Source organism: Mixophyes fleayi, chromosome 5, assembly GCF_038048845.1.
Source record: "Mixophyes fleayi isolate aMixFle1 chromosome 5, aMixFle1.hap1, whole genome shotgun sequence".
Lineage (NCBI taxonomy): Eukaryota > Metazoa > Chordata > Amphibia > Anura > Limnodynastidae > Mixophyes > Mixophyes fleayi.
In genome coordinates this window covers 109260826-109285331 of record NC_134406.1, presented here as the reverse complement: position 1 = coordinate 109285331, position 24506 = coordinate 109260826, and the positions used below count along the sequence as shown (strand labels likewise).

Here is a 24506-nt window from a genome sequence, read left to right as displayed (position 1 = left end):
TATAATCCTCATGTGTAATGGTTGTTTCCTGCAGTGTTCAGTCTAGTAGAGAAGAGCAGACCTACACCCCTATTCATCACCAGACGTATCTTATCATCTGCTTCTTTACGAATTCGGATGTACGTATACCCAGATTTACATGCATTTTACACATTGCGCTCAGTATGCGTGCTTTAATGAATCAGGCCCTATATTTCTTTTCATTGCCGCAAATGTACACATCATCTTTGTCATATTTTGTTAAAGCTGCAGCCTTTGTGATTCAGAATATGCCTCATCTAGTCACAGACACTTTTACAATAAAATCCTATGCAATGGACCCTTTACGTCTCCTATTGTCTGCACTTTATAAAAACATAGTAAGCTTGCTTGTACATTATTAGCATTGCCAATGTTTTCACTAATACAAAACATGCCTCTAGTTAGTCATTAATTTGAAAAAGATCTTAAACTAAAATTTCCATTAAAATGAACGTTTTCTATGAATTTAATTTAACTTTCCCAAATAAATGTTTTTTTTTTCTTTGAAACAAAAGGCAAGCAATCCCCCCCTTCCCCTCCACCGCATTAATGGGTGTTCTCAAAGGTGCACTTGAACACAAATCAGAATCAGAGACTCCCCTTCTCCTCCTCCTCTTTCATTAAACCGAAACCTGTATTCTGCCAGTCAACCCTTAACTTGCAACCCTGAAATTATTTACTATTCATATCCCGGGGCGTGTCTGAAGCATACTCTCTATATAGCCAGAACTTGAATGAGAGAACAGATGGAGAAAAGGAACATAGAGAAGGGACAACTAAAAGGCGTTATTTTCTAGAAAGTTACTTTATAATCCACGTCTACTTGCATCCTTCTCTCTAATCTTTAAATACACTGCAGTGATAAGCATTTACTTTGTAGCACTTTGTTTGGAAAAGGACGTTGATTATGAAGTAAGTTATTTATTTGTCTACAGTGATTCATTTTGTTTTTTTTAGTTTGACCTGCAGAGTTAGTAGGGCTCTGTGCAGGGACAGCTACTGTATGCTTAACATGTGCATGTGAAAGCTCTCACTGGAAGAAACAGTAAAGCCAGGTGTAACAAGGAGGTGAGTACAAGTATCAAGTTGTACCCATTACTTTCTATACTGAATGAAATGTGATTTCAAATCCTTAATACCATGCTTTCTTGTTTTACTGTTTCTGTACCATGCAGCATACTAGCTTATTGACTTTTGCAGTTACCTTTTACTTTGAGTTTGTAAAGTGTAACCTGTGCCCTACAGTTCTTTCTTGTGTGTGTTCACAGATTGTGATCCCTGGGTCTAACACGAAGTTTGGCTTCAACTCTGCTTCAACAGTTGGCTGTTAGCCCCCACCTCTCGCTGCCATGGTCTCCAGGCTGTACGTGCTCTGTGCAGTGGCGCTGGCGTTGCTTCTGAGCCAGCTGGCGGTGGCGGTGGGGCCGGTAGTCCTGTGTGAGCCTTGTGATTCCAAAGCCTTGGAGCAATGCAAGCCTTTGACTTCTGATTGCGCTGAACTAGTGCAAGAACCTATGTGTGGCTGCTGTTTAACTTGCGCTCTGTCTGAGGGCAGCCAGTGCGGTGTGTACAGCCAGAAGTGTGGCTCCGGGCTTATGTGTAGACCGGGACCTGAAGAACCCAAACCACTAAATGCATTGCTGGAGGGGAGGGGAGTCTGCGTCAATATTACGACCAATAATAGATCTGCAAGTCGTTTATCCGGTCAACAACTTACAGGTAAGCAGCTACTATACCTTTCTTTGGCTATATGAACAAACTATACTTTATTTAAAACAATGATGATGCCATTCGTTTTCAAAATCTAAGCGATGAGAAACCTGCAATATATTGTCTGCAAACATTATCAAATAAGTGAAAACGCCAAAAGAACGGTACAAACTTTTAGTAAAAAAAAATGTTTATATATTTTTAGCAGATTGACTTTTGATCTGTCCACTTGCGACTGAATGTGCAAGTTCGTTTCAATGCATGATAACACATGTTCCATCTGTAGTATTTGTAAGTCTGCATTATTCCATAACCTTATGCATCACATTTTAAAGTCAAAGCTACATATATTTTGAAGGTACATAAATACAAACTACCGAACTTTTCATTTCTGAACTGTTTTGCTGAAACCCATTTATAGGATTTATAAATTATGCAAAAATGTTTGTATTTTCTGATCACAAAGTATTTAGAACTTCGTTAGTACTTATAAACCTGCATTATACCAATTGTAGTTACACAATTTAAGCCAATTTTGCCTCTTTTACACAAACTACACTAAGGTACCATACATTTATGGTATACAACTGCTACACGGCTCATCTGATTTCACCTGTCTCATATAATGTGGTGTTTAGAACTATGATGGTGAAAGCTGTAATTCTGTATAATCTTTTAACACCTATATGCTTGAAATTAACTCAACGATAATGTCATATACCTTTACTTGGTACTGAATGTATACACAGCGTATGCACAAATCTGTCATAACTCGTTATACTTGTCTCTTACTTACATGCTTATATGCTGACTTTGTGCAGTGTTTTGAGACACAGAATAAAGAAGAGAAAGTGAAACCATGCACTGAAGGGGGGGGGGGGGGGCGTTAGAAATTTCAGGGATCATAGCAAATATTTGAAGACATTCCCCAGCTTAACTTTGAGTCCCTCCCTCCAATATGTTCCATCTTAAACAATACCTGTACTACACACTAAGGAGCTCATGCTGAGTTAAGCGGAAATTGTCTTTTTGGTGTATAATACCCTATTTTACATCTGAGCATTTGCGCAACCACTAGTTTTGGAATTGGTGCTTTGTGTGCTTGCGCAGAAGTAAAAATCCACCAAGAACTTATATTGCACTTAATTCAACATGAGCCCCTAAGGATTTAGCAATCTGATATAGTTTCCCTTTTACTTTTAATAGCTGCCACATCACATTGCTGGCTAAATTAATAAATCTTTAGCCAGGTTTAGGGGGCCCAAAGGAACCACATATGATACTGTAGTGACCCCATTGCTAATGATAGTGAATTTAGCTTTGACTAAGCTTGCTTGTGGTTTGGTGGAGGGCATCCCACAGAATGGGTTAGGTTGCCAAGGGAGAGCTTGAAATAGGTGGCTCTGTGTAACATAAGTATACTAATAAGATGGTGAACAGGCAGCAGCTGAAAGGAATTCAGCAGGTATTCCTGAAAAAGAAGGAAGAACAAATTAACTGTTATACAGTATTTTCAATATTCCATAACTTTGAAAAAACACATTGACATTTAATAATTTGGCCCAACAAGAACTGATTTGTATTTCTTGTTTCTTATTCTACAATTCCTTTAACACTCACTGCAAAAAAATAAAATGCATAACAATTCAAGTTGACTATTTTCTAAAGCTTCAGAATATAACTTTTTGGATGCAGTTTATTAGGTAGTTGAGTGCAGACCATTCTCTTGTGTAATAATAAGAGATTGAAAGTGACTCCAGGATGTTTTCATCAATAGCCTCTTATACATAAGAGCCTACAATTCTTAAAGGATATGTCCAACACCATTTTTTGCACTTTCTAACCATTGGCACAATGACCCAGTTTCACTAGTCATATAGTGGTTCATTTTTAACCCCTAAATGACCAGTGGTATTTTAAATCTTTGAAACAAAACTACATTTTACCAAAATGCTTTAAACAGAACAGTTATTTTACCCCTTTTACAAATGTTATTATTTTTTTTTCAAAGGTAGAGTTGTTTTGTAGCATAACTACATATATATATTCATTCCTAGTTACTTTTATACAATTGGTTAAATCCCTGAAAATTACCCCAACAATTAGTCTACTACAAATGGAGCAAACGATATCACAAAAGGAAATTATTTTGTCACGAGCCACATTATTTACATATGCAGCCAATATTATTCCAAAAGTTATTTTAGTTTATCTTGATTAATCATACTCTAATGTGACCATATTTTTCTGAAATATCACTTTGGGATAACCCCTGCTACATCTAGCTCTCGAGTTTACCAAGATAAAATCTGTTTTTGTTTTTTATGTAAGATTTGAAAAAGTTATAAGGCTGCACTAATTGTTTCCATATTACAGATGTTGCTAAACACCGTCAATTGTTACAATCTATCAAATGGTAGCCTCAGTGTTTTTCTCCATTTTCAACAGGTGGTTTCTGGCAGAAGCCTTTAATAATATTCAAGTATTAGCACTTATTGCAGTGAGTTGTAGTATGCGACCAGTACGTTTAATAGACTTTCCCCCAAGTAAACACCTCTAAATTGTAAACAATAGTAAATCCTTAGGCATCCTGACTGCCTGACCTCTGGGATTAGTTTATTTAACATAAATGAAAACAAACTATATTTTTATCTTACCATGTATAAGATATATCTAACCTATTCATAGCATTGAGCTCTGCATTTACCGTTTATAAATGTTAAAGATAATTACAGCTTCACAGTATACATATAGTGCCTGATTCAAAAATGCACACAAAAGGAACATATTGCGCATTTAAAAAAAAAAAACCACACGTAATTCAGTCATTTGCACATCTATTCAGCTACAAGCGGATTTGAAGAAACGTCTCTTGTTGAATACGGATGCAGGTAAGCTCTCTATACACGGCACTAGCTGTATTGAGACAGACACAGCACACTACTGGATACATACAATACATATGTAGAATATAAAGACCCAGCAGAATGCACAGAGAAAATGCATTTTTACAATTGCTCTTGATTGCTGCAAACACATGTTCCAGCATGCATATGTGACTGTCATCACTATTACTTGGCACTTGGACCAGACCTGTAGCTGGTGCAAGTGATACGACTGAAAAACATGTACCTTAGAGATGCCCAAAGCATAAATCAGATGCTGCTGCATGCGCTCGTGCTTGGCACGTCCTTACTGTACATTGAGTACTTGCAAAGGCCCTTTTCCCTCCCTGTGCAGCTCACAAAATAGTAGACTGTAGGTCCTTTTCGCTTGAATATGAATTGCATATACTTGCCTTCTGTGGCGTATAGTTCGTTTCTGGGCATTCGCAATGCAATTTAATGCAAAATACGACACATTTCGGCATTTGCATTCCTTAATGAATCCAGCCCATAATGTACAAGCATGTAAAAAATAGCAGTAGACACACATAATAACAATTTTACTAACTGCAACAATATAATAGTTAACTAGCCTTTGCAAAATACATATTTATTCTCCATATATGAATCAGTTGTCAATGTATACATCTTTTCTACAATCCCAACCCTTGCTTATTGGCAGCTTCCATGAATATGTAGCAAGTATCTATGCCATTGTGTAATTTATGCTGAAAGCTAAAGCACTAATCCCATGAAAAATATGAGGTGTGTTTTTTTTAACATCACCGTGGCAGGTTGTAAGTATTGTGTTGTATTGATAATTTTTCCTTGGTTTGATGCTTCAGGCTGTTATTACTGGCTTGTAATTCTGCACAGATATATGGTCTACCATGGCAACCACAGTCACATGGCACATGTGAGCGTAGAGGCTGCATAGTGAACAGAGAGGCTCTGTCTCCTTGGTGTACTGTAAAACCCTTCTCTGCCTTCACATGACATTGTGATAGCTAGTTAGGTACATATGAAGTACAGCGTTTGAGATTACTATTTAGAAATACTGCCACACTTGGCCCAAGTGAACAGATCAACTTTTAATTTTGGCCACTTAAGTGGCCAAATTTGATGGAAATGACTGTTTGTCCAAACAACCAGATGAAAACAGGGCCTATTAGTACAGGCCAGCAGGTGGGCAATGGTAGTCATCTGCTGACTGGAGTTTCAGGCATGCACAAAAAATCAGCTTCTTCATTGGTCTACTAAAATATCGGTCTGACTTATTCATTCAGTGTTTGATGCTTTTCTGCCAATTTTTAGACCTTTGCATGTGTTTAATTTTTAATTTGTTTCTGAAAGTCTGATAGTTTGTTTGCATTTACAGATGCATGCTTCCTATTTGGAAGTATCCTTCCCTATTTGCTTGAAATGTTGAGTGGTAAGGAATCAGTCAACTCAACACACGTATCTACAATGTTTCTAGGTGTAAACTATCAAATCTATTTCTGGTTTGTCTGCAGTATTAAAACATAATTCAGCAGACAAACTGCTGTTGTCACTTCATTATTATGCATTTAAGAAAGTTCACTGACCACAGAGGTAGATTAAAAATGATGACATCCAATTGTTTGTATAACAGTGAATTTTGTTCACAGAAAAGCTGTACTGAGTAAAGTGTAAGTCAGGTAAAGCAAAGGGATATTTGTCATATTATTCTGAGACTTTAACAGTCCTGCATTTGTGGATTGTCGCATATGCCCAAAGTTACTGCAGCAGAACTGTTGGGGTTGTTGGCTGCTTCTATTTAATCAGTTCACTACATTTATTTTTTTTCTTAATTGTTCATAAGTTTCAGAAGCTTGTAATTAAACATCATTTTAGCAATTTGTTTCTTACTTATTTTTTGTTATCAATAATTGATTACTGTTTTTTTTTGGGTTTTTTTCTATATATATATATATCTATAGAACCAAAAGTGAATTATTATCTGGGTTACAGGTCAATACAAATGCAGAAGGCCCTATTCCATATTGGAAACAAAAGATCTCAGGGGTGGGACAATCGTTACAACCATAAGATAAAATATACCGTCTAACTACTAAAAGTCCCTTACAGGGCTTCATTTTGTCCCCTATTTATTACCCACTGCAAAATATGAAAGATAGCTTTCAATCCTTATTGCATAGATAAGGATTGAACTATCTTTCATATTTATGGAAAAAACTTCAACAGGAACAGCAGACTGCTGTTCCTGTAAAGTCAGAACTTACCTTTTCACTGCCTCTTCACTTCCAAAGAAGATTGCCATCCTCTGTCCTCCTTCTCACTCCAGTGTGCATGCACCGACTGAAAATCATGGGCATGTGCACAAACATTTCTAAGGACGCTATGCTGCATGTGTGAAGGAGGGATCACATGATCCCTCCACACATGTGCTGTGAAGCCCTGCTCTTTGGAGCAGAGCTTTAAATAGCTGACAGGTATCAAAAGCGTTAATGTACACCAGCCTGGGCTGGCTTACATTAACATGAAGTAGTTACGAAAACCTACAATTTTCGTTACTTGTTAAATAGCGTTAGGGAGCAGTCCCCATAGATGGTGACTGCACTGAAAAACAAAAATAAATGCAAGGCTGAAAATATCTACCATAACTGCAGGGATGCAGTGTTCATCAATTTAAGCTTTACTTAGATTTGCCATTTTTGCTGGAAATATTGCTTAATAGACCCCTAGTGTAATAAGCAGAGCAAACCTAAAAGCAAATGTTCACATTGGCAAAATTGTCTTGCTCTGGAGAGGGAGGGGCTCACATTTAGGATGTTATGACAGATTTGGAGTTGAGCTAGGACCCACCCCCCTTGCAACTCTAATTCTGTCTTTATGTTTTTGACAGCCATTACATGACTTTTATAACAGTTTCTATTGATTTTAACTTGATATGGCATAAATGTTAGTTTGAAATGTGTGATATTCTCTAATAAGGGCACTTTAGTGTTTTAAAATATAAAACAAGGATTTGCGACCATCATATTTTTTTTATTTTTTATGCTATAACATTGCCAGAAATGTGTTTAGGGGCAATTCATTTCTGTCTTTGCTGATGATGAGCTTTATCTGTGCTTTCTCTGGCATTCTGTTACAAACTAGCCACAACTTTTATTTTATATAATTATGTTTTATTTTTTACTTTGCAATTTATCATTCCTTCTGTGAAATCCAAACTTTGTATATCGTAATTGTACTGATTCTATATTTTGCCATATTTTAAACAAAAAAAGTTAAAAACCTTTAAAAAATTATATATATATATATATATATATATATATATATATATATATATATATATATATATATATATTAAGGCTGGTTACCCACTGGCGTTGGTCAAAAGCCAGTGGTATATCTTGTTTCACATGTGGTGATAGCCAATACTTGTAGCTGGGGGAGGGTGTGTTAATGGGGGATTCTTAATCTCAATAGAGCCCAATGTGTTCACTTCCAATAAATGCAAAAAAAATAGCCATTCGCATCCAAAATATGTTGCTGCCTCTCAACCGCACACATGCACAAGTTCAATTACTATACTAGTTTGCATGGTTGAACAAGCATTACAATTATTAGGTAAGAGGCCTAAGAATCATAGTTTAGGTTTTTGGATACAACACTAGGAACAGGATAGTAGCCATAAAGTAGATGACATTACTTTAAATGAGATAGCGTTAGAATAATAATTTTATTTATAATTACTGTACACTTTCAAGGCTCTTATACAGTTTAGTTGGTCACCATAATGAAGGGGCCTTAGAGGCTTGAAAACATGTTGTGATGTCCTATATTAGCTAATAAAATTATTACCTTAAGTTATTTTTATGTGCAATAGTATTAATTGCTTCCCATCTATCAACTTGATAGACTTTAATTTCCTTTTATTTTCTCTCTGCTTCATTTTAAACTTTAATTCAGGCAATCTGATTTTGGCTTTATCAGTTTCAACCAAAAATGGCAGTACGCCTTAAGTGGGTGGGTTTGGGGTGTATTTGGTTAACGCTGAAAACTGGAACTAGCTGAATACAAACCAGTAAAATACATCATATAAGGTGGAGTTGCAGGAAAGCTAAATATTTCAGTTTAATGATTCTTATAATAGCTGTCACAGTTAAAAATAAATAAAATCAAACTGTAATCTCTGACTGTCATACCTAGCTAAGAATAATGTGTGTAAGATATGTTTTATTTATTTTATTAAGGAGCTAGCCAATAAGATTAGCTAGAAATGCTCGTAGGTAAATTTAGTTTTTGTAGTTTCAGCTAGACTGAATCACCAAAAGAGATTACATTTTATTAGTTTGTAGGATTGACATTAAAATTAAAATATCACCAGTGATTGTCTAAACCAGTAGGATATCTACATTGGTGTGTCTGTAAAAAGGAATTTGCATTGTAGTCCATTTACAATTTTCCTACTTATTTCTAGAGTTTATTAAAAAGTGGAGCAAATTTTACACTGTATATTTCACCAAATTTTTATCAGTGTTTAGTATTTTCAATAGAAATGTGTGTGTGTGTTTGTTGAAAAAGTTGCGAAATTCCCCATTAATGACACTAAACCAGAGCATCTAACCTTTTCTGAGTCGGTAGTGCTATATTATCCTATTTATTTATATGGCGCCACAAGACTTCAGTAGCGCCGAAGAGTGAATTGGCCAAGGAAGACAAATGGCCACACTGACGGTTTTATAAAAATGTATATATGTAGCAGAAAGGAGGCTAAGGCCAATAGATAAAGTGGCTAAACCGAATTCAGGTAGTGTGTGTGTCAATTCTGTTTACTAATCCAATAAAAAGGGAAGGTTAGGAATGAATTAAGGACACATTGCTAGATACTTGTAAAATATGTAGCCTATTTAGTTTATATATCTAAGGTAGAAAAATATATACAGGGTAGATGTAGGAAAATCCAGAGTCTCCAGATTTTTAAATTGTTGCATTTTACAATATTATGGAACGCTATTTTATGTGACAATATTCTCTACTGAGATTATGCTGATACTATTTTCTTTGAGCTTCCCATATATGATGCTGTTATTAAGTCTTCACTGTTCTTGAGTCACAACTTTTACAATAGGTATTTTGAGGTAAAGTAATTCCCAGTTTTATGGGTTAGAATTGAAGAACTCTTGTATAAGTCATGGATAATGTCAGACTCCGGGTAAAGTCTGCATTATCTGGAGAATATCCACAATATCCAGGTTATTAGATAAATTAACCTTTTGAAGGATTCTGGGTGCATTTCTGTTTCCCTAGCAGCTGAACTATAGTATGTACTAGTTTTAAAGTGACTGTTTTTTTAATACCTGCCATTAGTGGTCCAAGGAAGGACAACCGGTGAACTGGCGTCCGAGTCATGGTATTCCAAGGGTCATTGATTCATGTGGGTAGCGAAGAAGACAGAAAAGCTACTATAGCACAAATTGCTGAAAAAGTTAATGCTGCTTATGATAGAAATGTATCGGTGCATCGCAGCTTGCTGAGTAACTGCAGACTGGCCTGAGTGCACATGCTGACCTCTATCCACCAATGAAAGTGCCTACAATGACCATGTGAGGGCCAGAACTGGACCATGGAGGAAGGTGGCCTGGTTGGATGGATGAATCCCGTTTTCTTTCACATCATGTGGATGGCTAGGTGCGTGTACATCGTTTACCTGGGGAAGAGATGGCAACATGATGTACTATGGATTGAAGGCAAGCCAGCAGAGGCAGTGTGATGATCTGGGCAATGTTCTGCTGTGAAAGCTTGGGTCCTGGCATGCATGTGAATGGTACTTTGACACGTACCACCTACTTAGACTTTGCGGCAGAATAAATGCACCCCTTCATGGCAATGGTATTCCCTGATGGCAGAGACCTCTTGCAGAGGATAATTCACCATGCCACACTACAGAAATTGTTCAGGTATAGTTTGAGGAATATGACAGACTTCAAGGTGTTGACTCTTGAATTTCCCCAGATCTCAATTCAATCAAGGATCTGTGAGATGTGCTGGAATAAGTCTGAGCCATGGAGACCCCACCTCGCAGCTTACAGGATTTAAAGGATCTGCTGCTAACGTCTTGGTGCCAGGTACCATAGAACACCTTCAGAGGTCTTGTGGAGTCCATGCCTCGATTAGTCAAAGTAGTTTTGGCCGGCACAAAGCAACTTCCCCAATATTCGGCAGGTGATTTTAATGTTGTGGATGATTGGTGCATATGACAGTAAAATTGGGAGTAACCACAGATTCAGAATGTAATATACCAAAGGAAAAAGGACTTTGTCAAGGAGCTTACAGTCTAAGATAATTGTTAACTCTGCATGTTAGTTTAAATGTTTATAATGTACAGCTTTTTGTATTTTGGTGTCACAATTTATTGCTTTGCAGTATCCCTAGTAAATCATCTACTACTTATTCTTTATTGCAGTGTTGCCGATGTGATGTTTCCTGGATTGGTTTACTAACATGAAATATATGTTTTCATGTGATTGCATGACACCGTTCCATAAAAAGCATCCCTAATAATTGTTTTTAGAATCTAAAGGGGAGGTTTGATTTCTGAACTACAACTTATTCAGAAAAATATTAAATGCCCTGTAATCCATTTTCTTTAGTTAGGAAATAAGATAAAAGTACTACACTCCCAATGTGTATAAGAGTAAATTCTGTCCAAGTTTGCATGGCAAGTAGGATATATATAGATAGAATAATTAATATATATATATATATATATATATATATATATATATATATATATATATCTCTCGCAATATAATTTATGCTCTTTCATAGGCATTCTGGCAGCCACAGTATGTGCATACTTGTGTATAGGCTTTTGAGGGCAGTTCATTTTAAGCCCGCAAAAGGCACACATCCATGCATTCAGCACTCTAATTAGTAACATGGTTCCCTTGCGATTCCTCTCTTCTCTTCCAGGTTTCTTCTCTTTTGCTTCTGATCTGCATTACCTCTTACCATATCTCACCTGCTTTTTTTCCCCCATTCTAAGCAACCATGAACAATACCTTCCAACCCAATTTAGATGAGACAATAGTGATTTGAGCATACCGTCCCAACGTCTCACAGATCAGGACTTTTGTCCAGATTCCAAGACCGTTGGAACCACCAACAGATGCCCCTTCATTACTTGATGTACCAGTGCCAGGTGTGTGCAGCAATGAAGGAGTTTTCTAGGGGTGGAAAAGGGCTGGGGATAGATTATGCTCAGTAAGCCCTGTGACACTCTGAAGGTACGTGGCACACCCCATTAGAATGTGGCAACGTCCATTTTTTTCGTTTTCACCTCCACATAATGGTGGTATGCACATGCTGTCCCAATTCACCATATGAAAATGTTGCATGCTTAAATACATGAGCATTGGGCATTGCGTCTGCAGGTTGTTTGCATTTCTGTGGAAGCAATCATGTTCAATAGTATTTCAACCCAAAGCTGAAAATTCAGTTTTGGTTGGAAAGTAAGATGTTATAACCCATCCCAGAAGTTTACTTACCTGGGGTCTGGTGTTCACAAGGATAGGCAGATACCCTGATAACCTGCACTTGCCCGGTTCTGCTCAGTTGTCTCCTGTTTGCACCTGACTGAGTCAGCAAGAGGTAGTAGAGTTCAGCAATGACTGCCACTCTTACACTAACACAGAGGAATAACTGGGTCATTTTGGCTAGAAAGTACTACAGACGTGTGTGTGTGTGTGTGTGTGTGCGCGCGCGCTAATGTGTTTAAGTTTATTCAAACAGCTCTAAATCATGTATAGACATCCTTTCAGCAGATATGACAAACAAATTTGGAGTAACATCAGGTTTGGACATTCTGATACAATAGGAAACAATTTCAGTCGGTATAATAAGGATACTATTGTTTTTCACTTTATATGTAATAATAGGAGCACTTTTAGTGAAATAAGGTACAGATAATGGGATTATAGACATTTTAAAATATATTCATTTGCAGCATATTTACGCTGTCTGCACTCAGTGAACATTGATCTGAATGCCATTTGAAGGGTAGTGTCCTCCCTTAGATGTGGGAATAGAGTGAGGGTCCTCAGGATACTACAGTAGAATTGCAGTGAACGTAGGCAGGTGATGTCGGAAAAAGAAAGCAAATGTACCCACCAGTACATGCTCTACATTGAAAGGCTGTTTAACAATGGGTTGAGTACTGAGAGGCATACACTTTGGTCTTGGTAAGCGTTAATGTTTGAATTGAGTCCCATTTTGAAAATGAATAGTGCATAAATCATTGTGAAGAATGTTAAATGTATTACATTTGTCAAATGTCAATATATTGCTCAGGATCTACTGTAATATATCTAGCTATATATATTTGATATTTACAGTATTACATCTGTTTTGCAACAGAAATCTAGTATATAGTGTCTCTAAAATATATATGTACAAGGTGAAAAAAATAAAATCAAAACATTTTGAGGTCTCCTAATTGTAGTGAAACATATTTTGAAAAGAGCTGTCATTGTACAAGCTCTCTCCACTTTTTATTGCCATTTTACATGTGACAACTGAATATTGACAGGTTGAAGGTTTTGAAGTTTATGGAATTCAGTATAGTATTTATTCTTCTTTTTCTTCTTCTTCTTCTTCTTCTTATTATTATTATTATTATTATTATTATTATTATTATTATTCTTATTCTTATTCTATGTACATTTGAGTGATTTCCATTGATCAAAACACTTTAACAAATAGCAAAAAATGACCACATGTGAGTGAAATTGATGAAACATAATTAAATGTTTATCCTTTTATATTGACAGGGAATTTCAGCAATTCAGATGAGGACACACTTCCTGACAGCAGTGACACTCAAGCACCATCTAACACACAGAGAATGTTGTTTAATAATCCTCAGACCAAAATAGATATCCTCAGGAAGGAACAAACCAAAAATACTCAGCGTTACAAAGTAGACTATGATCCACAGAGCACAGATACATTAAATTTGTTTTCCGATTCCAAACAAGATATGGAGTATGTAAGTATATGCATGTCATTAAATTTGATTCTTGTCTTATTTTGCATGCCAACTCTGGTGAATCTGAACTAGACTAAATGTCTACTTACAGACTGTAGTCAGACTATATCATTGTACTTATGGCTTAGACACCAGTAAAATATTACGCACAGGCCCACAATACATCATTTTGTGGTCAAGGTAAATTTTTCATGCAAATGGTGTATTTCATTCTCATCCAAAATCAAAAACTATAAAGAGATATCAATGTGAATTTGAAAAATCCACAATATAATTCCAAAATGCATATTCAATTAGCACAGATGTCCCCCCGCCCCCCTCCCAAAAAAGAACATAAAGGCTGGGCACATTTTCAGGTACTACGGCACTCTGCAGCTAATTGAAAACGCCCCCAAATGTCCAACATCATCAATGCTTCCTATCTAGAATTACAGTGTAAAGGTAAAATAGGTATTGTAATTCTTCCTTTTATCTAGGTTGAGCAAATTCTTTACAAAGTCATAGGATTTCTTAAAGGACAATTTTATCATGAACTGAATATTCAGTCTCGCACCACCAAGCTGCCTTCCACTTCATTAATAAACAGTTGTAGATTAAGGGATAGTGTAAACTACAATAGAAGGTGTAAAAGACTGATTTGTTTAATCTTTGCATGTTCTGAGACAGTGGGGACAATTTATTAAGGTGCGATCAGCCATTAAAACTCAGAATTTTGCAGATTTTCTTTGTAAAATGGCCATTGCATAATCTATGCAGGGTTCAACGCAAGGAGAAATCATATATTTCTCCAGCAATAACCCATTTAACGTTTCTAAACACAGACTCCTTATATACCAATATAAGGACTGTAAAGTTCTCCAATTTATTAACCTCTGTAAAGCTTTGTTCTTTGCAGCAGAGTAACGCCATCTCAGGATGCAGTTATCTGTCATTTTCAATGGGATCCAGCTGAAGCCTCACTGACTTCGATGGATCCTCACCCGTGAAAGTACTATGCGCATAGCACTTCCTTCATTCATCGGCAACGCTAGGATGCCAGTAATTAATAAAGACAGTTTGGGGAGGATATCACCCCGGTGTAGTAAATTACAGTGGTGTTACAGCTGCAATTTACAGCAATGAATAGAGATTGTCACCTCAGTATCTTAATAAATAGACTCAATGTCTGTAAATTACACAAAGAGTAAATTACAAACTGCTTCTCCACCTGAAGAAAGATTCTTGCTGCACAAGAATTGTACATTTGTTATTTTAGAAAATTGATGCATACTTTTTTTTTTTTAATATTGATGGTGTTATGATTTATTTTAAAGTCGTTCAACATTTTAAACTCCACTAACTGGATCATTTTTTGCTCGATAAAATTAAACTTATAAGGATACCCCAGACGGATTAAGAAGTGGTAAACAGAAATAGACCCAGAAACATTATGAGATTCCTAGAACTACATGACCAAAATTAATTTTTTAGAAAGCAGATTGGGTCATTCTCTAAATCTGGAGGATGACATGCTCAGTGGAAATGTTATAAAGCACTGTGCTACATAGTAGCAGGTTTGTTGGTCTTACTCCAAACACAGCTTGTAAAATCCAAAATAGTAAGAGAATTTAAAAATAGTCACGATCAGCACAAGACTCAAGAATATAAATGGCCACAAGTCAAAAAGGGACCAACGTTTTCAAATACATGAATGTACTAGTTTGCATATTTAGCAAACTGGGAATGCTTCACATTGCATTAGCTCCTTTGTCCAATGGTAGCACTATTTATATAGAAATATTTTATTTAATTGAAATATGTGTTTTTGAGATATTGAAAAGAAATAACACAATGTAAAAGGGGATACCGTTTAAACAAAATATGAACTAGAGTTAATTATTGGCTGAGAAGATTGCATTCATAGCTGCTTCATAAACAATTATCTATGAAAACTTAATTTTGAATGATCTTTTAGACATTTTTAGAAATTGCTTAAATTTAAAAAAAAAAAATCTGTTTTGAAGAATTATAAGGCTTTTGATAATACCAATTTCTCTCTCGTTCGTTTGACTGTTCATGACCACTTGTTTCACGTTAGTGATTTCAGGGTCATAATGTAGAAATTATTTGGCTCAACATCAAAATTTTATGTAAGACTCTAGCATCTCTTTGCTGTTCCCAGCTGTACTCCACATCTTATATAATAGTGAAATTTAAAGACAAACAAACTGCACAAGACATTCCTCCATATCATTCATGCATGCTTTATAAACATGACATTGCTAATTGCTACTATAACAGAGATTGCACTTTTTCTGAATAAATTGTACTCTAACTTATTTATATTTTCCAGGGTCCATGTCGCAGAGAAATAGAAAGCATATTAAATCACCTAAAGATCATGAACACCTTGAGTCCAAGAGGATTTCACATTCCAAACTGTGACAAGAAAGGGTTCTACAAGAAAAAACAAGTAAGCTACAGTGCATGAATTGCAGTATATCTCCCATTAATTAATATATTTGTTAAAGCCATTGGCTGGAAAATAGTGTCAAGCATGGTGACCACATATAACATTATGTGTGGTCATTATCCAACCGAACTAACTGCCCGGTAGAATCAAGCTGTACAGTCCAAGAGTAGAGCGGACAATTTTATCAGATTTAGTATCTCATGCATGCCTGCGCTACCATTCCAAGAACTTAGGCTATTGCCTGGAGCATCAATGGTTATGGAACGCCTAAAACATTCAATGAGTGACATAATGTCACATCCAGTGCTTTTGATGCCTTCGTGGCACCCCCATGTGGAGCCCCGGCCGCTGATATGAAGGAGAAGCAGCTGGCAGCTTCTTTCACGTGAAGCTATTGGCTGTTGCACCTCAAAGTCATTGATAAGCTAGGAGTGAAGAAATTTATTATGATGTCATAGCCAAGTGCCACACTCCCAGTCTTAAGGGGCAAAGGATGCCACCCCAGCCCTCTCATGCTAAGGTAAGAAACAGCAGTGGTGGGGGTGCAACACCCCAAGTGGCTAGGGCTTCACCGAGGGCTTGCGCGGGCCATGCACACAAAATGGCAATTTTAGACACCTTGTATGGCTACCTTATGTACGGTAGCTTTTGACTTTTACAGATGGTCACCGTTTTAGATATGTGCAAAAATCACCTACAGCTCTTGCTGAGTGAGACTGTACTCAGCAAATGGATTTGTAGTAATGATTTGCAAAACAATTTTTTCAAACAGGCAAAATTGTTCATTAACTAGGTTTCCAAAGCAATGTGCTTTATTAGCTAAGGACTACATATTGCTTAGTTTCTTGGCAGAATGCAGTTGCTGCTGTTGACAATTCACTTGGGTATAAATTTTCACTAAGCCGTAACAACAAATCAGCAATTATCTGTGTAGTGCAACTTATGCAATGAAAGAAAATGTCTGATTGTTTATGTTGTACTTCTTATTTACAAGTTCAATATTCGTAAATAAGCCTTAATATATTTAACCTCAACACACACATGTCAGGTAGGGACAGTGTTTTTATTTGCCTAGTCGTTCATGACAACAGCTCAGTGAGCAATGTTTTATCATACCTCATCACTCATTGTTGGCACTGACCTTAATACCAGTACTCGTCAGGTTAAAAAAAAGCAGGGCTTTTCTTTTGATGAACCATAAGGCTAAATACTGCATTCACCATATGACTGTGATATATTAGTTCCCTAAACTGTAACTGGCTATTCAAGAGTTCCTAGAAGAACTTGGTTGTCTCTTATTACCAATAGAAACTTGAGAAAGTAATTCATCTAACTTTACATATGGCTTCAGGGATACAAGTTACATGGAAATGAAATGATACCTTCTGTCAACTATGAAAGCTAATGTTGCATGTGTTGATCGTTTTTTCTGCTAACCTTTTATGATTCTTACTACATGAAATAATAAGTGTTTCATCTATGTAAAACATACTATAATGGTTCCAAGACATATCTTGGCAATTTGTGTTGCTGTACACATAATGTCATTGTGGCTTTCCTTAATGTCTGAAATCTCGGTTTAAATACCCACCATGAGTAAGCTAACTATATTTGAATTTTAAGGGAAAGAAAAAACTACAGAATTATAAACTGCAGAACAAACTACTAATTAATCTTTGTTTACAAGTGTATTTACAATAAACCCCATGGATTGTATTTTTTTAATTTGGAACAACTTTTTGAATTTCCGACTAGTTGGTATGCAGGGGATGCTTAATATTTGTTGCAGTAGTGGTGACTTTATTGCACATCTATTTGTCCCTGTCTTGGCTTATAGCTTTAAAGCTTCAAAGCTATACTGGGCACACCAGAAAGTACTTTTTAATGTTATCTGGATTAAAGATAATGATCATTTATCTTCACATGCACATATATTCTAAAGTAAAGATGTTTGTGAAATAACAGGAAACAACATGAGCTGTTGGTTAAGGCAGTGGATCCCAAACTTTCTCAGTTCAAGGCACCCTTAGAGTGTCCATAATTTTTTCAAGGCACCCCTAAGCCAAAATAATTACCAAGTAGACCCCCGCCTTGCTTACCACTGGCCCTGATCACGGCACCCCTGTGACATCACTGCGGCACCCCAGGGAACCGCAGCACACAGTTTGGGAACCACTGGGTTAAGGATTGTGCCAGACTGGAAATATCACCTTGGCTCTGTTTTCTGTAGCACTGAGCATTTCTTATGACTTGGTCACTACACTACAGCAGGTGCTATGATGCCTTAAATAACATGCTTTTAAACACTTTCCCTAGCTCCATTTCATATTGGTCACACCACAGAGTGAAAGATGGCTCTGGAGGTAGAGAAAACTAACTGAACATGCACTTCCTGTAGGAAATGCTTTTTCTAAGAATCGACTTATAGGTTTACAACTATTAGGATTGAATTTCCTACATTTTTTTTTTTGTATTTTGCTCTTTAGTTATAGCATAAATTAGTGCAATCTGGACATGCCTGGAAAGAATTGCAAATAAACCCATATTTATACGTATGCATAATTGCCAATTGTCCCTAATTTCCAGGTTTCAAAGAATTGTCCCTGGAAATGTTGTCCTGGTGTGATCAACTACACAATAGAATTTCTTTTTACTCTACATGTTAGGTGCAATTCTCACTATTTATTCTCTGGGCTTTACGCAGTATTTATTCGAGTATGTACGATGCAAAAATGACCTTATCAAATTCAGTATGCATGGCAAGATGGGGATTGCAGTGCTCCAAGGTCCACTATGGCCGATACCATTGAGCTTAGACGCACTGATTTGGGAGCAGTGCACATGGAAACTATTTTATGTTGTATGGGCTATGTCAGCCATCTTTCTACTATGACTGTACATGTGTTGTATGCTTTAGAAGAGTATAGCAGGTTGGCATCCAGACATTCAAGGTTACTTAATCCTATTAGTTGGTTTAACATTAGAACCAGCTTTCCAGTTTCTGCCTTGTCCCCTTCGGCCACACACGGCACCTATTCCCAGAGGGGAACATCAAAAAGTCGGCAAGTATGATATTGTAGCTGTAGTAAGCTGCTATATGATCACAGGATGGGCCGAGTACTGTCCTGGATGCAACGGGGAAGGTGGGGGAGAGGGAGCAGTAAAGTCCTTTATTGCTTGCCTGTTAGCGGTTTCTTCCTTATGTTATCAGGAAACTGAATCTGTGTTGCAGATGAGTATAGATTAGAAGCACTGTGCCAAAATATAGCACAGATCAAATAGCGTGGTGGATGAGCCCACTCTTCAGAGTTTAAAACTTCTGTCAATGCTATGTTTTATATAGCGCTTTGCCATTCCATGTAACGGCCATTCCACGACGTATGTTGCATTTTGCTGAATTTATAAATAAAACGGAAGCAACAAAAGTGGCAATTTCTTCTGCTCTGTCATGTGTTTCGGATTCCAGCAGAATAAAAATTATAGTGGGAATTCTGTGGACTTTTAATGCTTAATTCCCCATGATGAATTTTGCAGCCATGTGCCACTATGGTGAATATTACACAGAATACATTTTTCACATTTCGCTCATAAGTACCTGTGAACAGTGTGAGCCTGTATTACTTACAGATCTAGCAGTTTAACAACTAAGCTGAAGAACTGTTTGCACCGTTTGTATCCAGCTTAGCATTGCTGAACCTACTTGTCTGTTACGCTCCGTTTAGATCTGTTTTAAATGTTGTGTGATCATTTCTGAAACAATTATAATTATTATACCATTAAATCATAATATATAAAAAAGGTAATAAGTGAAATTAATAAATCTATTTAAAGTATATTCCAAAACTTAATTAGAAGCACTGTGGCAAAATGTAGAGCAAATCAAATTGCGTGGTGTTTGTAAGGTTTATTCTAGCATTGTAAAATTTAGATTTTTCTGATAATGGCCCAGCTTCATTATTGTCATCTGTCACTGTAGAGGAAATTATCCTATGCGGCATATTAAACAAAACCAAATATATATGTGATCATATAATAGCATGGCAGTGTCTTGTTTATTCTGTGCATTTTGTTAAACAAAATCACATTATAATCCACATTATGGGTGTTATTCTCTTTAAATCAGTAGTCATAACAATGTTCTTAACAAATGCTAATGAAAAGTTACAACTATTAGAATATAACCAGTGATCACCTATTTCAAATTGGTACAAAATAAGCTACAATTTACCACAGTATAATGTTACCTGTGTATTATAATGGCATAACATTAGTCTCATTCGGGTTTACCCATGATGTTTGCACAGATATTAGGGTTACTTGGTATGCCTTGAAAAATGTAAAATTATCGTATGATTGAACAGCACAGTGGCACAATGGTTAGCATTGTTGTCACACAGCATTAGGGTCACAAGTCCACTACCAACCAGGGCTCTATCTGTGTGGAGTTTGTATGCTTGCGCAACGTTTTTGTGGGTTTCCTCTTGATGCTCCAGTTTCCCCTCACAGTCAACAGGCATAGTGGTAGATTAATTGGCTTCTAACAAAATGGACCCTAGAGAGTGTGAATGTGTATGTGGTGGGGATTACGAATGTAAACTCCAGTGGGACAGGGACTGATATGAATGATTACATATACTCTGTACAGGTCTGTGTAATATGATCAGAGGTGTGTGTGTGTATATGTGTATGAGTATATATGTATATATGTGTGTATGTGTGTGAATATATATATATATATATATATATATATATATATATATATATATATATATATTTCCACTAATAATGTATAATTGCACTCAAAGAATATTGTCATAGTTTCTTACCATTCTTTATTTAATGATGAATACACTAATAAAATATTTAACACTGATATCCAACTGGCATTAACAGGAGACTTATTGTACATCATGTGATTTAATTTTACCTCATGTACTGTTTTTTTTTTACTTTACTCAGTCATGTAGCCCAATTATACTATTAAGTCAAATTAAATATTACATATTTAACAGTACATTTGTTTTGCAGTGCCGTCCATCCAAAGGCAGGAAAAGAGGAAACTGCTGGTGTGTGGATAAATATGGACAGCCTCTTCCTGGATATGATGTGAATAATAAGGGAGATGCCAGTTGTTATAACTTGGAAAATAAATGAGTTATTTAATTGTGCATGGACACAGTGAAAAAGTTTGATCAATCAAAAGCTATTGGAAGGACTAGAAAACAGTATGGACTTTACTTGAGAAGAAGCTGCAAAATGAACTTCTTACCAAGATTCTATATAGTTATACATTGTTAACATCACAGCTGAAACCTGCCACTGATAATCTTGCAGTTTTCTTTAGCTCTGAATTTCCATGTTAATCTGCACTATTAACCCCACAAAAATGACCTAGTGGAAAAAAAGCACTTCACAATGATTTCAGGGAGTCTTCACTGATCATTAAACACACAAAAACACCTGTGACCAATTTCATTCGGCAAGATAGTGTTTCTTGTAATAGATCAAACGAGAATCTTACATTCTTCATCCGTCCGATTTAAGCTTTTATTTCTGCAAGTCTACTGGGAAATTTATCTGCACGGGTAACTATTTTTTTATTAAAAAAAAGAAAAAAAAAAAAAAGTTGAGGACTTCAAATTGTTTTTTTGTTTTTTTTTTCCTTTTTTTTTTCTTTTTAAGACAATGCTATTTTTCTGTTTAAATATATTATGGCTATTGTTAGTCTGTATTTAATATATTGTTTTTTTTTTATATAAACTTTATTTAAGCCTAATTTAATTATACATTGTTGACCCACAAAGCTTTTTCTTTAGCAAAGATAGTGGGAACGATTTGTATTTAGATAGAATTGTTTTAAATTATACAGAATAGATGTAGATAAATATTTCAAATTAAAAAAGGGATATGAAATTGAATACTTTGATAAAGGGGAAATATCTATTTCAAATGAATCTGAAGTGAATGTCTTGAATGACATTTTGGATGCTAATTCGCACTCTTCTGTATTGGTCATAGCAGTCAGGTTTTTTAAAGACTCAATGACATCACTTTTACCATTGTATAACTGTTCACCTGACCTATATCACCTGGTACATAATGGCCTGCTCCAATTTTTCCTTCATATTTTCCATTTACAGTAACCCAGACCAAATACACGTTCCAAGCATAAATGCCTTTAAAAGCTTTTAGTCACACAGCTAGGTGGACTCCTGGGGATAAAACAGAGGAAATGAGGTGCTAGGTTTGAGTGGTACGTGATTCTATGGTGCAACTCTCAACCAATTATGTGCCACCAACACTCATCACTCGCCTCTTTTAAACTTTTACCGGTACTTCACTTAAGGGTCAGGTGTTTCATAATGGAATGTGTTGTGTTGGATTTAATCTTTGTTGTTTCCTTTTGTGTCTATATTTGGAGATAGTAGACCTAACAAACATGAAGTAGTGTCTACGATGCAAAAATAAGCAAGAAGTAATTAGGATGCAGAACGTAAAGGTAAATTTATCAGAACCCCATAGCACAGAAACCAGACATGGCAAAGTCAACAATTAGGACTATTTTGAAACTGAAAACTACAATAAATTGCAGTTCTGCCTAATGTCTGAGTTATTAAAGGTTGTCTTAGATTCCAAAAAGCACAGTTTTTTGCATTTACAATATGGAGCATGTCCACTGTACTTGGGAATGGGTCTCATGAATTCTAAATATTTAACAGTTGCCCAGAAGATAGCTACTATTAGTCAATTCTCAACAGTCAAGTTGAAACTCAATTGTTTTGTTACAATTGATAAATGTAAAACATGTTTATTTAAATGTTTGTTCAGGTATCTATTCATTGTCTAGCTGACAGGTCCATTTCAAAGGGATATTTACCATCTAAATTTTGTAAATGTTTATGTTTAAACATAGCATAGAGCACAATTGTTATTTATTTTTGTGTTTTAAAATGTGCACAACAACCTAAATTTTCACTATTTTATTGTTGGAATAAACCTGTACATTGTGTAGCTGTGGTTGTTTTCACTGTCACTTTCCTTCTTTGGTTTCTGTGGCTTGTTACTTTTTTTTTTTTATATAGTGCTACACAATAGATAATTTATAGAAGCATTTGTTTAAAGCTATTTTTGTGTGGATAAGATATTGCACAAAGTCACAAGTGGTGATGTCATTTTTTCATTCTCGTGCAAACAATAGGCACTTCGTATTCTCACAAATTAATTAATAATTTTGCCTATATCATAGTTATCCTGAGAAAGGTTACATGAATGTTAACGTGAAACTTAGATGTACATTTAGAAATAAAGTTGACGTGCACACACAGGGATTCCAAATCAATTAAAGAAACTAGAAATGCATTGGGCTTTTTTAAACATTGGTAACTGACACTGCCCTATATTTAAATATAAACCTGAAAAAATAACTATTACCTATGTTTTAATTAGCAAAAAGAACAATACAACTATTGTTTTGGTGATGCACCATAATTTTGGTATCCCGCATAGTCGCCAACTTTTTACGTCTTCCTTCCAAGAGATCCTGGGGCAGCACGGTGGCGTAGTGATTAGCACATCTGCCTGACTGCACTGCAGTCATGAGTTCAATTCCCGAGCATGGCCTTATCTGTGAGGAGTTTGTATGTTCTCTCCGTGTTTGCGTGGGTTTCCTCCAGGTGCTCCGGTTTCCTCCCACACTCCAAAAACATACTGATAGGTCAATTGGTTGCTAACAAATTGCCCCTAGTCTGTTTGTGTGTGTTTGTTTGTGTGTGTGTGTGTGTGTGTGTGTGTGCTAGGGAATTTAGACTGTAAGCTCCAATGGGGCAGGGACTGATGTGAGTGAGTTCTCTGTACAGCGCTGCGGAATTAGTGGCGCTATATAAATAAATGGTGATGATGATGATCCTGGAGAGAAGGTAAAGTGTGAGGACAGAAGCAATGAAATCATGCAAAAGCGTTATTTTGACGTAAAGGGCAGGCCAAAATGATGCCATTCGCTGCAAATGACTTCATGAAGGCTCCCATCATGCTCTGGACAGGATTTAGGAGAATGACCTGCTATCCCAGGAGTCTGGGAGAGCTACCCAGAATTCAGGAGTCTCCCAGACATTCTGTGACAGTGTGCAAGTATGGTATAATGCAGTGGTTCCCAAACTTTTGAAGTTTGCGGCACCCTTAGAGTCTCCAAATTTTTTCAAGGCACCCCTCCAAAATAATTATTGAGCAGTCCTGTTTTAGAAGTAGTTGGGTCAAAAAAAGTTATAAGTATTTAGGTTAGGTCAGAAATACTTACTTAGTTGTATGCAAAAATGCCCCCTCTGCATTCAGACACTCTGTCCTCTCTGCATTCAGACACTCTGCCCTCTCTGCATCCAGACACACTGCCCTCTCTCACACTGCA

The 24506-nt window shown here is 36.3% G+C and overlaps 1 protein-coding gene across 2 annotated transcripts; it reads left to right on the top strand.

Moving 5' to 3' along the window:
* The first annotated feature begins 755 nt into the window (after positions 1-755).
* Positions 756-23122, top strand: IGFBP3 (insulin like growth factor binding protein 3). Of its 2 annotated transcripts, none has more exons than XM_075212667.1 (5): positions 756-933; positions 1290-1740; positions 13436-13653; positions 15986-16105; positions 21134-23122. In XM_075212667.1, the coding sequence occupies exons 2-5, from the start codon at positions 1371-1373 to the stop codon at positions 21257-21259; spliced, it is 834 nt and encodes a 277-aa protein (XP_075068768.1). In that variant the 5' UTR covers positions 756-933; positions 1290-1370; the 3' UTR covers positions 21260-23122. The 2 variants fall into 2 exon arrangements, with proteins under 2 accessions (XP_075068768.1, XP_075068767.1); XM_075212666.1 differs by having other exon boundaries at positions 756-1089.
* Positions 23123-24506: the final 1384 nt, after the last annotated feature.